This window comes from Neoarius graeffei, chromosome 11 (genome assembly GCF_027579695.1).
Source record: "Neoarius graeffei isolate fNeoGra1 chromosome 11, fNeoGra1.pri, whole genome shotgun sequence".
In the NCBI taxonomy this organism is placed as follows: Eukaryota; Metazoa; Chordata; class Actinopteri; order Siluriformes; family Ariidae; genus Neoarius; species Neoarius graeffei.
The window spans coordinates 26654663-26669929 of NC_083579.1; the positions used below are offsets into that span (position 1 = coordinate 26654663).

The 15267-nt window shown below is 42.8% G+C and overlaps 1 protein-coding gene across 1 annotated transcript; it reads left to right on the plus strand.

Annotated features, from left to right (window-relative positions):
• The first annotated feature begins 3799 nt into the window (after window positions 1-3799).
• Window positions 3800-7185, plus strand: marcksb (myristoylated alanine-rich protein kinase C substrate b). The gene is made up of 2 exons (XM_060932923.1): window positions 3800-4123; window positions 5772-7185. The coding sequence occupies exons 1-2, from the start codon at window positions 4058-4060 to the stop codon at window positions 6345-6347; spliced, it is 642 nt and encodes a 213-aa protein (XP_060788906.1). The 5' UTR covers window positions 3800-4057; the 3' UTR covers window positions 6348-7185.
• Window positions 7186-15267: the final 8082 nt, after the last annotated feature.

Here is a 15267-nt window from a genome sequence, read left to right on the forward strand (position 1 = left end):
CGGTGTTAGCCTTAGCTTGGCTCGTAGCCCCCCTCGCTTACCCCGCCTTTGTTTACGGTCCCGACGCCGTCTGCGAGCACTTTCACCTGCCTGGAAAGAGTGAGCAGCCTCCGGTGTTCTGGAGAAACTGTCTGAGTTTCGTGATCCAATGTCCAAGAGCTCCTGTCTGCTGTAAGATGTTAAATCAGTGCTGTACTGAATGAACAGTCCAGTAAGGAGCAGATAAAACACCACTAATTTGCAAAATCTGGAGAGACACTGAGCCTCGCGCTGTTCACACTCCACCATCTTGGTCCAGTTAAGTGGTGGAAACTAAAAGAGGTTGAACATCAGAAGGAGTTTAGGGAAGAAATGAGACGAGCATTGAGCAGTAATGGAAGTCTGCCAGAAGATTGGGATACTACTGCTATACTAGTAAGAGAGGCAGCAAGGAAGGTGCTAGGGTGGTCATTGGGAAGGAGGAAGGAAGACAAGGAGGCATGGTGGTGGAACAAAGAAGTGCAGGAAATTATAAAAGAAAAGAGGCTAGCAAAGAAGAATTGGGATGATCAGAGAGATGAGGAAACCAGGCAGTTATACAGAGAGACAAGACAGAAGGCAAAAAGAGCAGTAGCAAATGTGAAAGCAGATGCATACCAGGAGTTCTATGAAAGACTGGAGACCAAAGAAGGAGAGAAAGACCTGTAAAGACTAGCCAGGCAGAGAACCAGGGAAGCGAGGGATGCACAGCAGGTAAGAATGATGAAAGATGTAAATTGAAATGTGCTGACAAACAAAGAGAGTGTATTAAGAAGGTGGAAAGAGTACTTTGAGGATTTATTAAATGAGAAGAATCCAAGAGAGAAAAGGTCAGATTCATTGGAGACAGCAAATCAGGAAGTAGAGTTAGTTAGTAAGGATGAGGCAGCCATGAAAAGAATGAAGACTGGGAAAGCAGTCAGACCAGATGGTATCCCAATTGAGGCTTGGAGATGTTTGGGTGAGACGGCTGTGGAGTTCCTAACGAGATTGTTTAATAAGATCTTAGAGAATGAGAAAATGCCAAATGAATGGAGAGTGTGGTAGTCCCAATATACAAGAATAAGGGAGATGTACAGAGCTGCAGGAATTACAGAGGGATAAAATTGATGAGCCACACCATGAAGTTATGGGAAAGGGTATTGGAGGCGAGATTGAGAAGAGATGTAGCAATTTGTGAACAGCAGTCCGGGTTTATGCCAAGGAAGAGCACGTCGGATGCAATTTTTGTTTTAAGAATGCTAATGGAGAAGTACAGGGAAGACCAGAGAAAGCTAGACTGTGTGTTTGTAGACCTGGAGAAGGCATACGATAGAGTGCCGAGAGATGAGTTATGGTATTGTATGAGAAAGTGTGGAGTGAATGATAAGTATATTAGAGTGGTGAAAAACATGTATGAGAACAGTGAAACAGCAGTGAGGTGTGCAGTTGGAACAACTGAATGGTTCAAGGTGAAGGTGGGACTTCATCAAGGATCTGATTTGAGTCTTCTTGTTTGCCATACTGATGGATAGCTTGACAGACGAAGTGTGGTAAGAGTCACCATGGAACATGATATTTGTGGATGATATTGTGATATGTGGTGAAAGTAGAAAGGAGGTTAAGCTGGGTTTGGAGAGATGGAGGTATGCATTGGAACAAAGAGGAATGAAGGTGAGCAGTAGCAAAACAGAATACATGTGCATCAATGAGAATGGGGATGAGTGTAGTGAAGATGCAAGGAGTAGACGTAAAGAAAGTTGGTGAATTCAAGTACCTGGGGTCAACTATGCAGGAAAATGGGGGCTGCGATAGTGAGGTGAGAAAGAGAGTGCAGGCAGGGTGGAGCAGTTGGAAAAGGATTTCAGGAGTCATTTGTCATAGGAAAGTCCCAGCAAAAGTGAAAGGTAAGATGTATAAGAGTAGTGAGACCAGCTGTGATGTATGGATTGGAGACAGTACCCTTAATGAAGAGACAGGAGGCAAAGTTGGAGGTGGCGGAGTTGAGGATGTTAAGGTTTGCTATGGGAGTGACAAGTTTGGACAGGATAAGGAATGAGCACATCAGAGGGAAAGCACATGTGGAGAGCTTGGGAATTAAGCTCAGAGAGATGAGACTGAGATGGTATGGACACATCCTGAGAAGAGATGCAGAGCTTGTTGGAAGGAGAATGTTGAGGATGGAGCTGCCAGGCACACGAAAACGAGAAAGGCCAAAGAGGAGATACATGGATGTGGTGAGAGAGGACATGAAAGTGGCAGGTGTGGTAGAGAAGGATGCGGAAGACAGAGAGCAATGGAGATGAAAGATCCACTGTGGCAACCCCTAATCGGGAGCAGCCAAAAGAAGAAGCCTTTATTTGTCACATGCACACTCAAGCACAGTGAAATTTGTCCTCTGCATTTAACTCATCTGAAGCAGTGAACTCAAGTGTGCAATGAGCACACACATACCCAGAGCAGTGGGCAGCTATGCTACAGCGCCTGGGGAGCAGTTGGGGATTAGGTGCCTTGCTCAAGTACACTTCAGCCCAAGGCCACCCCACGTTAACCTAATCGCATGTCTTTGAACTGTGGGGGAACCCAGAGGAAACCCACACAGGCACAGGGCGAACATGCAAACTCCACACAGAAAGGCTCCTGATGGCCACCACTGGGCTCGAACCCATAACCTTCTTGCTGCGAAGCAACAGTGCTAACCACTACACCACCGCACCGCCAGTGCATATATAACTGTATGTATATTCAGCATATCAGGCCAATACATGGACAGTGTATGTATGTATTTTTTTTTAATATATATATATATATATATATATATATATATATATATATATATATATATATATATATAGGCGGCACGGTGGTGTAGTGGTTAGCGCTGTCACCTCACAGCAAGAAGGTCCGGGTTCGAGCCCCGTGGCCGGCGAGGGCCTTTCTGTGCGGAGTTTGCATGTTCTCCCCGTGTCCACGTGGGTTTCCTCCGGGTGCTCCGGTTTCCCCCACAGTCCAAAGACATGCAGGTTAGGTTAACTGGTGGCTCTAAATTGACCGTAGGTGTGATTGTGAATGGTTGTCTGTGTCTATGTGTCAGCCCTGTGATGACCTGGTGACTTGTCCAGGGTGTACCCCGCCTTTCGCCCGTAGTCAGCTGGGATAGGCTCCAGCTTGCCTGCGACCCTGTAGAATGATAAAGCGGCTAGAGATAATGAGATGAGATCATCTCATTATCTCTAGCCGCTTTATCCTTATCTCTAGCCACTTTATCCTTCTACAGGGTCGCAGGCAAGCTGGAGCCTATCCCAGCTGACTACGGGCGAAGGGCGGGGTACACCCTGGACAAGTCGCCAGGTCATCACAGGGCTGACACACAGACACAGACAACCATTCACACTCACATTCACACCTACGGTCAATTTAGAGCCACCAGTTAACCTAACCTGCATGTCTTTGGACTGTGGGGGAAACCGGAGCACCCGGAGGAAACCCACGCGGACACGGGGAGAACATGCAAACTCCGCACAGAAAGGCCCTCGCCGGCCACGGGGCTCGAACCTGGACCTTCTTGCTGTGAGGTGACAGCGCTAACCACTACACCACCGTGCTGCCCCATAATGAGATTATATATATATATATATAAAATTTCTTTAAGAATATTTCTAACAAAAACAAAATTCTATCACTAGTTGCTGTGCTGCGTCTTCTTCACCCATTTCACTCTGAAACCCCGCCTCCTATTAAAATACGACTTTTGATTGGCTGAGAACGCTTTTCTATGCTGTGACGAAATTTCGGGCGTTGTTCATTGCATCTCATTAACAAAAGAAGCAATTTCATTAGCTTTTTTAAAAATATAAATACAGCGCCCATATTTCTTCTCTCTAATTATTTTCGGATATATTTATTATTTGTTTCCTCCGCGTGTGAACTTTAAGCCCAGGTTTTCGTCTCGGCGGTTATTTCGTGGCTTTGTTTGTTGAAAAGGCGGTGAAGAAGAAGGAGCTCGCGCGGTCCGTCGCTCTTTGTTCGTTCATTCATTCGGCGTTTCTTTGTTGCAAGCATGGGAGCTCAAGTGGCTAAAAACGGTGCAAAAGAGGAAACTGCTGCAGAAAAATCAAACGGACAGGTAACAAACACTCAGGAAAAAATAAAAATAAAACACTAGTCTGTACTAATATGTAGATCTTAAAATTGTGTGGGTGATGGGAGGGAAGCAGCATCCCTCAAAAACGAACAATGAGGACTCTGGTTTAGAAATGCAGCGTTTATTTGAAAGAAATTATTTGAATGGAGTTGAGGTTTTTTTTTTCTTTTTTTAAAGAAACTTGGTCGCACGCGCGTGTACGTGCATTTGTTTCATTTATATTGTAGCCTATAAATTCTTACTTGCATTGTTGTAGCACCTCTAATTTATTTCTCACATTCACAAATGTATCTATAGTGTTAATAAAAATCATGCATCCGTTTTATTTTTGGTCAAACAAACCCTGGTGAGATCTGAGCATGATTATTGGAGAGGAAAAACAACAAAAGGCGCAGCTCGGTTGCTTTTGTTAAGGCGGCGCGCGTACAGAGCCATGGAAGCACCACGCCTTGATTTAATTTAGGATTGAACCCCATTTGCAAGATGAAAGACCATCTAGTCTAATCTTTGATCAAAGTGGCATTTATAGCCTGCTTTATGCCACAGGTTTGTGCTGGACTGCGATTCGGCTCATTCCAGCACAATGAATTTGGTGAGGTGTCGTTGCTGTGGTTTGAACCCTCCATCTTGCATTCCCAATCCAGACAGCACGAGCTTCCATCCAGACACTGGGCTTCACCCACGTGGCAAGCAAATCCACTGCAATCAGACTCCATTTGGCAAACGTGCTAAAATTGTGTTGCCCAGGAAGTGTACTGAATGCATCAATCATGATCAGTTCAGTACAGAGGAGTGACTTGATCTGTCCTCCTGTGTCTCACTGTTAAAACATGGAGGATCCTTGTTGGGGGAGGGGGTGGTGTTTAAAAATGATTGTTCTTTTAGCAACCATTTGGGTTGCAACATGACTACTGGAGGAGAGGTCTTTCAGGAATCCTATTATGCTGTGAATAAATAACTTATCTAGCTTGCTTCTGAAATGGCTTACTACAAATCTAAGCTCCACAGCAAGAATGCTTGGAGCATTTATCATTGCCTCAGTTGCTTCTGAGTAAGCCACTTTGTCCTGTGTCTAACAGTAAGTTAAATGGGCTAAATACAATTGGGGTTCTTGGAGCAACGGTTTGTTGCAGTACAGTTCCTGGAGCAATCTTAGGTGCTCCAGTTTCATTTATATATTATGATGAGAGAGCATGCAAACAACTTGCAATCCAAAATTCTATGCTGTGTAGGAAGGACACTGGGTTCATTCATTGCTTCAGTACAGTGAAGCAAGCCAGTTTGTCCTTCTGTCTCAAATAGTGGAATTCTTGTGGGGGTTGTTGGCTTTTGGGTTCTTTTGTGACCATTTTACATTGCAGCATGGTTTCTGGAGGCATTTTAGTAGTGTAACCTTCTGAAGACTTGTCATGTTTTTGAATGCACAGGATTTGATTTCTTAGCTCTACTAAGCTTGATTATGAGCTTTTAAGCTGAACTGTATGTGGTCAGCGAAAGCACAAAACTGTCCTGAATCAGGGACTTTCAGTAGCACAAATAAGTTTCTAACTAGTAGGATTAAGCCATCAGGCTTTGATTAATTGGTATTATAGTCCAACTGTAAATGTGAAACTTCTCCCTTCCTTTCTAGGAAAATGGGCATGCTAAGACAAATGGCAACGCCTCCCCTACAGCAGATGGAGCAGCTGAGGATGTCCAGGCCAATGGCAAACACACTGCCGATGAGGTGAAGGCTGAAGATGGAGCAGCCGAGAAGGTGACGGAGGAAGGTGGTACTGAAAGTGCTCCGGTAACCAATGGCGAGGACTCAAGCAAACAAGAAGAGAACGGCTCGGCGTCAGGGAGCGGTGAGCCTGCTAAGCAGAAGAAGCGATTTTCTTTTAAAAAGCCATTCAAACTCAGTGGCTTCTCCTTTAAGAAAAGCACCAAGAAGGAAGCTGAGACGGAGGAGGCAGTTGCTCCAGCTGAGGAAGGCAAAGAGAAAGCTGAATCTGAGGAAGCCAAGCCAGAGGCAGCTGGAGGAGAAGAGAAAGAGGATGCAGCTGAGGGGGCTAAAGCTGATCAGCTGAGTGCCGATGAGGAGAAAAAAACAAGTGAAGAGCCAAAGCCTGAGATGCCAGCAGAAGAGAAAACTGCTGAAGCTGCACCGGAAGAGCCAGCACCAGCTGAGAGCTCTGATGCTCAACCCACTGCTGCTGAAGAGTAACAAGGTTCACTTGATGGCTTTTTAATGAAGTAATAAGGAGCTGAACCATTGAGGCTTTTTGTACAAAAAACACAACCAATGACCTTTTGAAGTTGTCTTAATCCCACCATCATTTCATCTGTTTCTCCTCCATCCAAAATGTCTCTGTGGTGCTCCAAGGAAGGATCTCTGATTGTAGCATGAAGGGCACCGTGCTTCAATTCCTACAACTGTCTGTTACAGTATTGTGTGTGTGTGTGAGAGAGAGAGACGTGCTTGTGTGATGCAGGTTTTTCTTTTTTCAAATTTCATACCTGTTTAGGAAATTGCAATGTTAGTTGAAGTATTTGGTGCCATATTATTTAGGTTTTTTCCCCAGTGTGTGCTTGGAAAGCGGTGCTACCAAAAAGCAAATGAAGTGTGTAGATGAGTCACGGATCAAAATGCAGTCTGTTTTTATGCGTCACGTGAATTGTTCTGAATGGGTGCTCAGATGTTACACCAGCAGCACCGCTCAATCTGGCAGCACTGTGTGCTTGTATAGGCTTCGTCATGTCTAATCTATTCCCCCCCCCCCCCCCCATTCCTATAGGTAAAGTCTGACCCTCTTCTAACCCTGCTGTAGTTCCAACATGTTGACCTGTGATGACTAATGCAGTTAGGTTTTTTGTTTTCCTACAATGCTGTGCAAGTATATATGAAAGTTGCCAGTGCAATCAAATAGATTACAGTTTGCTGTAAATACTCGGTCTGACACTACCTGGTTTTTAAATGGAATGTAACTTTGAGTACAGAAGTATGAATTCACATTCAACAGGCACAAAAAAAAAGCTACAAATAAAGGATTAAAAGGAACAAAGTGTGTCTCTGGATTTAAACTGAGTCATGTTCTCTTCAGGTCTGCAAGTTTTACAAAATGTGGTACAATTTAAAAAACAAAACCTCAAGCTTTAAATGTATAATTCCTTAGTATTGGAGCCCATTTTGTCCCTCAATACCAAGAGAATTTTTTTTTTTAAAGGTTTTTGCTAACCCTTAAGTCAGTTATGGTGCCCCGACATGAAAAATCTTACATAATTGACTCCTTTGCCCTAGAGTTTTACTTTGCATCTTGTCACAGAAATTTGTGGCTTTGAGGAAATCACATTTGCACTGTTCAGTATGAACTTTTTTTTTTTTGTACATTTTCTTTTTGGATTACACAAGTCCTAAAAAGGTTTTCTTTTCCAATTGTTCATTGTTGCCTCTTCAAGGCCCACTGTTTTCAAACAAGATCTCTTGGCCATTTATCACCTTTTATTCAGCATCTGCACCAATCAAAAATCTTGTCTTCGGTCACAGGTTTATATCAATCTTATCTGTGCTGACAAAAATGCTGTAAGGGTGGCATTTTATTAACTGGTATCAAATATGCGGGAGTCTAAAAGGTAGATTTAAGAACTTCTCACTTCCTCCATTTTTCTACTTCTGTTTTTTCTAAAGTGTAAATATGCTTGAGCGTGATATTGGTAAGTTGGGAACAGTGCAGGATGACTGTGGTTGAGTGAAGGGTCTGGTAGAGCAAAATAGGCCTCTGCATGCTCTTGCGACAAGGCTTTCGCAGATAGCTTTTCGCAGACAGTTGTAATTTATTGTTGAGCGGGGAGTATAGGCGTGCGCGATGTTATTCACCGGCACAACGCAAGGGGGCGCGAAGTCGCTAGGAGTAGTTGGTGGGTGTGGTTAGTGGAGTAGTGTTTATCCTCCGGTTACTTATAATGACTAGAACTGGAGTCGTATAGATGTACGTACTTCCTCAATCAACCGCTCTTCATGCTGCTCCATCTTCGCTCGTGTTTTTAAAAATGCCGGTCGTGAAAACAAAACAAACCGGGAAAGTAAGGAAGCGGAAGTGCGTGTACAGCGGATGTAGAGTGGACCAATCAGAGCCCTCTTGTCTGCGACGCTGTCTGCGAGGCTTCTGCGGTGGTCACAATTTTTGGGAGGTGCGCGCAGAGCGTCTGCGAAGATGGGGGGGGCTACGCAGACACTGTCTGCGAGGACTGGGTTGTCAGCATAAATTGGCCTTAAGGCCTCTGCATGCTCTTGCGACAAGGCTTTCGCAGATAGCTTTTCGCAGACAGTTGTAATTTATTGTTGAGCGGGGGAATAGGCGTGCGCGATGTTATTCACCGGCACAACGCAAGGGGGCGCGAAGTCGCTAGGAGTAGTTGGTGGGTGTGGTTAGTGGAGTGTTTATCCTCCGGTTACTTATAATGACTAGAACTTTTTTGTTTTATAATGACTAGAACTGGAGTTGTATAGATGTACGCACTTCCTCAATCAACCGCTCTTCATGCTGCTCCATCTTCGCTCGTGTTTTTAAAAATGCCGGTCGTGAAAACAAAAACCGGGCAAGTAGGGAAGCGGAAGTGCGTGTACAGCGGGTAGAGTGGACCAATCAGAGCCCTCTTGTCTGGGGCGCTGTCTGCGAGGCTTCTGCGGTGGTCACAATTTTTGGGAGGTGCGCGCAGAGCGTCTGCGAAGATGGGGGGGGGGCTACGCAGACACTGTCTGCGAGGACTGGGTTGTCAGCATAAATTGGCCTTAAGTCCTCAACCAAACTCCAAAGCCAGTTTTGAATCACTAATAAAAATCCTTTTTAATCAGTTTAAACTTAAGACTATGGGCTTTCCATGATCTTTAAATCAGTTCAAACGGAATGTTATATTAAATGAGATTATGAAGATCAAAAGATATTTAGAGGCTTTAACATGGACACCTTGAAAGCAGATATACATGGCATTGTATGTTTTAGAATCTGAGGCAATGCTGTAATTAAGTTTTTCTATATGAGAATCTACAGATGGAGATCATCTCATTAAGAAGCTCAAGAGGTGTCAAAGGAGACTGATGAGGGAGCAACTTTAAGTGATGACAGGAACTTTTCTCATGGTTGTTCCACAGTATTAAATGTAAATATAAATGGATAAATACTGTGCTGCTGTTTAATAAATCAAAATGTACTTGTTGGTAAGCTGCTATTGTATAGACCCCTTCGCAGTAAACGTCATTCATACGTAAGCGGAAATTGCGCGCGCAGCCTGGACCCAAAAAAGACTCAGAAATGCCTAGTTGTTGTGTTGTTGGGTGTCAGAATCGTAGTGATGGGGTTAAAATGTACAGAATTCTAGCAGGATCTCACCCATTCCAAAAAAATCGCCGACGTCTATGGCTACAACAAGCCATCAAACGTGTAGACTGGGATGAAAGCACTATCAAAAATGCGCGGGTTTGCAGCGCCCACTTCATCACAGGTAAGATCAGGCTATTTATTAAATCTTTTTTATTCTTTCTAGTCTTCGTTTATTGATGTAGCAAAATACTTTGGTAACGTTTGTCTGATTAGCTGGGTCATAGTTACACAATGTAATGAATATTGTTAGCATGTTAGCTTTGCATGAAATTTTGTTTGTAGGAGAGGTCTCGCTTGACTCAAGCAGTCCAGATTTTGTGCCATCATTATTTGTGTATGCCGAAAATCACAATTTTAAAGCAAGGATGGAAAGGTAAAATTGTGTGCCCTCACTCTAAATGCCAACTTACGTTGACTGCTCTAACCTAGCTCCCGCCCCGTTCAGTTTCATTTCTGCTCTCTGCCTCTCGCTTTTTACGCAGCTCTGATTTCTCTTAGCTGCACTCTTTACACTATCATTTCTTTCATGCCATTACCTCCTGCAAATTGCTGTTTAGTGTTGGGATTTGCTGTTGTAGCTAAAGCCACATTGCCATCACATCACTGGCATAATTTGATTAAAACAAAATGAATATGAATGTCCCATTGTTAATCAAGTTGTACATGCCCGCACATAACATAATCCTATGCGTCTAAAGACTTGTAAGCACGAAGTTTTTCGTGGGTGTACACTGAAGTCTTGTCAATAAGGTACGAGTATATATCTGGCCATTGTATACCAGGGAACTTACTAACATCGTCCGTCCACTCTTTATTTATTTATTTATTTATTTTGAGGATAACCCCTTGAGATGTGACATCTCATTTTCAAGAGGGTCCTAAACAAAATGCGGATTAAATTAAATGCGGATCCGGTAGGCGATGTCCACTTGTTAGAGTTAACTTATTTATGTAGCATTCTCGATCTTGTAACGACAGTTGTTTGGCATAATCTGACAGCTCATAATGCCGGTCTATGGGCAGCGCCATTGTTTCTGGGTCCAGGCTGCGCGCGCATCCTGGCAACGGTCGGTTTGTTTACAAACATGCGAAGGGGTCTATATGACTGCTAGAATGCTTTGGTGTTACTGGAAAATAATTCACCTGCAGGATGGTGGCTGTAACTTCACAAACTACAACAGGCCACATCACACTAGCCTGTTGATTGTTTTCCCATAACCACAGTTCCTGAAGTGGTTTATTCCTTACATAGAAATGGTTTTGCTTCACACAACCAAACTGACAAGTGAATGCATTTTAATTTAAGATGCACACAAACCTTTGGACAATTTATAAATATAATCTAGATATCTAATGAGAGATGCACTGCAGCACCACCATGTGGTTTTGCTAATTGTGTCTAAATAGTGAATCTGAGCATTAGATTAGATTCACTTTATTCATCCCACATCGGGGAAATTCACGTGTTACAATAGTAAGAAAATGTCTATACAGATGATAAATAAAACTGAAAAAAAAAAATTAAACAAGATTAAATACAGAGGGCTATTTGCATTATCTACCATGAAAAAGTATAGAAATATTGCCTTATTGAGAGGCTCGGAAAAATTGCACTTATAGGTTGACTGTGTGTGTATAAAAATAGCTTAAGGCCTATATTATTGCACATAATTGCATCGATGAGAGATGGCAGAGGTAGTAGTGGTGAAGTAGTGCAAATATAACGACAAACATGTTATTGGTGCTACATTACAAGTTGTGGGTGTTATACAGTCTGACAGCAGCAGGTATGAATGACCTGCGGTATCTCTCCTTCTTACACTGTGGGTGTAGCAGTCTACTACTAAAAGAGCTGCTTAAAGCCCCCACAGCCTCATGTAGGGGGTTGTATGTCATTAGGACATACATTATTAGGATTCTGGATGCAATAACTTATTTCAAGATGTAATTAAATTTCTAAGGACAGGGAAAGCTTCTCAAATGGCATTTAAGATATTAAAGGGCGGCACGGTAGTGTAGTAGTTAGCACTGCCGCCTCATAGCAAGAAGGTTCTGGGTTCGAGCCCAGTGGCTGACGGGGGCCTTTCTGTGTGGAGTTTGCATTTTCTCTCTGCGTCTGTGTGGGTTTCCCCCACAGTCCAAACACATGCAGGTTAGGTTAATTGGTGGCTCTAAATTGACCGTAGGTGTGAATGAGAGTATGAATGGTTGTGTCTATGTGTAAGCCCTGCAATAGTTTGGTGACTTGTCCAGGGTGTACCCTGCCTCTTGACCATAATCAGATGGGATAGGCTCCAGGTTGCCCATGACCCTGCACAGGATAAGTGGTTATGGATAATGGATGGATTTAAGATATTAAAGATAAGGTACAGCAGTGGCTGTACAGGTGGTTTGGGACGTACTAGCACTCTTTGGGGCGGTGCTGCTCTGCCTGTTTTGTGGATCCATGATGTGGTGTTCCAAGTGATGTTGCCCGGTGGCATCGCGGCAGCTGTGCAGGTGGTGTGGGACATACCTTTGTGCAATTGTGGGTAGCTATGCCACTGGAATTACAGCCTGACCCTCTTCTGGTGGACTTTTTTTGTAATTGTAAAGTGACCTTGGGTGTGAGAAAGGCACTATATAAGTTGAACTTATTCTTAACCTATTATAGAAGTTATAATCACACTTGAAAAGCCATTGCAGAAACACCATCAAAAGCCATGGTGAATAATGGCCATTAACACATCATTTTCATTTATTCATTTGGTGAATTCTTGTCAGAAAGTGCACACAAAATCAGTTGCAATCATAAGAGCTGTTAGAGGAGCTGACAAAAATGAATGGATAGATTTACATTTCTACTAAGAGACCAGAGAAAGCCAGAATGAAACCTGTGGGTTGAAGTAAATCCTGTATGAATAACTATGAGCAGTGCAGGACATTCATCCATCACTTAGCTATACAGCTTATCAAGAAACTGGAGTCAATTCTAGCTCTCACCTCAGGTGAGAGGCAGGGTACACCTTGGGCAGGTTGCCAATCTATTGCAGAGCCACACAGAGATGAACAACCATCACATTCGCACTCATGGGCAGTTCAGAGAAGCCAGTTAACTGAATCCACATGTCTTTGGACTGTGGGAGGAAACTGGAGGACCCAGAGGAAACTCTCACAGGCACCTAGAGAACATGCAAACTCCACACAGAAAGGCAACAGTGCTAACCACTGCACCACCATGCCACCCAACATGGAACATATTGAATAAATTCATGTCCCATACACATGATGTCTTTCTTCTTTTGTCAAAATTAACCAGCCACTATCTTTAAAGCATATAAGCAGAACCACAACCTCACTTTTTATTTATAAATGCCTGAAACCTCAAGAATGGCATAGGAATAGTTTTAAGCATTAACAATACAGTGGTGCTTGAAAGTTTGTGAACCCTTTAGAATTTTCTATATTTCTGCATAAATATGATCTAAATATGATTCTTGTCAGAAAGTGCACACAAAATCAGTTGCAATCATAAGAGCTGTTAGAGGAGCTGACAAAATTTTTCAGATTTTCACACAAGTCCTAAAAGTAGATAAAGAGAACCCAGTTAAACAAATGAGACAAAAATATTATACTTGGTCATTTATTTATTGAGGAAAATGATCCAATATTACATATCTGTGAGTGGCAAAAGTATGTGAACCTCTAGGATTAGCAGTTAATTTGAAGGTTAAATTAGAGTCAGGTGTTTTCAATCAATTGGTATGACAATCAGGTGTGAGTGGGCGCCCTGTTTTATTTAAAGAACAGGAATCTATCAAAGTCTGATCTTCACAACACATGTTTGTGGAAGTGTATCATGGCATGAACAAAGGAGGTTTCTGAGGACCTCAGAAAAAGCGTTGTTGATGCTCATCAGACTGGAAAAGGTTACAAAACCATCTCTAAAGAGTTTGGACTCCACCAATCCACAGTCAGACAGATTGTGTACAAATGGAAGAAATTCAAGACTATTGTTACCCTCCCCAGGAGTGGTCAACCAACAAAGATCACTCCAAGAGCAAGGCGTGTAATAGTCGGCGAGGTGACAAAGGACCCCAGGGTAACTTCTAAGCAATTGAAGGCCTCTCTCACATTGGCTAATGTTAATATTTATGAGTCCATCATCAGGAGAACAGTGAACAACAATGGTGTGCATGGCAGGGTTGCAAGGAGAAAGCCACTGCTCTCCAAAAAGAACATTGCTGCTCATCTGCAGTTTGCTAAATATCACATGGACAAGCCAGAAGGCTATTGGAAAAATGTTTTGTGGACGGATGAGACCAAAATAGCACTTTTTGGTTTAAATGAGAAGCGTTATGTTTGGAGAAAGGAAAACACTGTATTCCAGCATAAGAACCTTATCCCTTCTGTGAAACATGGTGGTGGTAGTATCATGGTTTGGGCCTGTTTGGCTGCATCTGGACCAGGATGGCTTGCCATCATTGATGGAACAATGAATTCTGAATTATACCAGTGAATTCTAAAGGAAAATGTCAGGACATCTGTCCATGAACTGAATCTCAAGAGACATTGGGTCATGCAGCAAGACAACGACCCTAAGCACACAAGTTGTTCTACCAAAGAATGGTTAAAGAAGAATAAAGTTAATGTTTTGGAATGGCCAAGTCAAAGTCCTGACCTTAATCCAATCAAAATGTTGTGGAAGGACCTGAAGCGAGCAGTTCATGTGAAGAAACCCACCAACATCCCAGAGTTGAAGCTGTTCTGTATGGAAGAATGGGCTAAAATTCCTCCAAGCCAGTGTTGCAGGACTGATCAACAGTTACCGGAAACGTTTAGTTGCAGTTATTGCTGCACAAGGGGGTCACACCAGATACTGAAAGCAAAGGTTCACATACTTTTGCCACTCACAGATATGTAATATTGGATCATTTTCCTCAATAAATAAATGACCAAGTATAATATTTTTGTCTCATTTGTTTAACTGGGTTCTCTTTATCTACTTTTAGGACTTGTGTGAAAATCTGATGATGTTTTAGGTCATATTTATGCAGAAATATAGAAAATTCTAAAGGGTTCACAAACTTTCAAGCACCACTGTAAATCTAATATAGTAATTTTTACAATTAAAGTGATTCATATAGGTAGCGGTCTGAGTGAATGACCTTGAGACCCGTGACGTCACAGCAGGAAGTCTATCGGTCTCATTGCCATTTTCGCTATACTAAAACACAGCTGACTGCAACTCCGATCCTCCATTTTGAGTTAATTTATTGCCGTGCCACATAGATGTGTTTTTGGCGGGTGCAGCAACACAACAGAAGGTGGATTTAAGACTACGTTCAGACTGCACCCTGAAACAACCCATATCCGATTTTTTTGCCCATATGCGACCTGTATCCGATTTGTGATTGACAATCTGAACGACACAGATCCGATTTTTTCACATGCGACCCAGGCCGCTTGGATATGTGGTCCTAATTCCGATGCATATCCGTTATTTTCACATGCGACTGCAGTCTGACCGGACAGGTCGCATTCATGCGACCTACACGTCGTCATAAGAGACAAACATCACTATTCTGCGTTGGCTAATCCCGCCTCTTTGGTGGAAAACAACAACATTTGTACAGTTTTCAGAATTTAAATAGACTTTTATAGAATTGATCAAGCTAATGGTGGATTTGGTAGGGACCTGGATGTTAAATCATCCTGTATTACAAGATTATAAGATTGTTCTGGAAATTTCCAGTAATTTGACACCTTCGGTCTCATTAGTCTGCT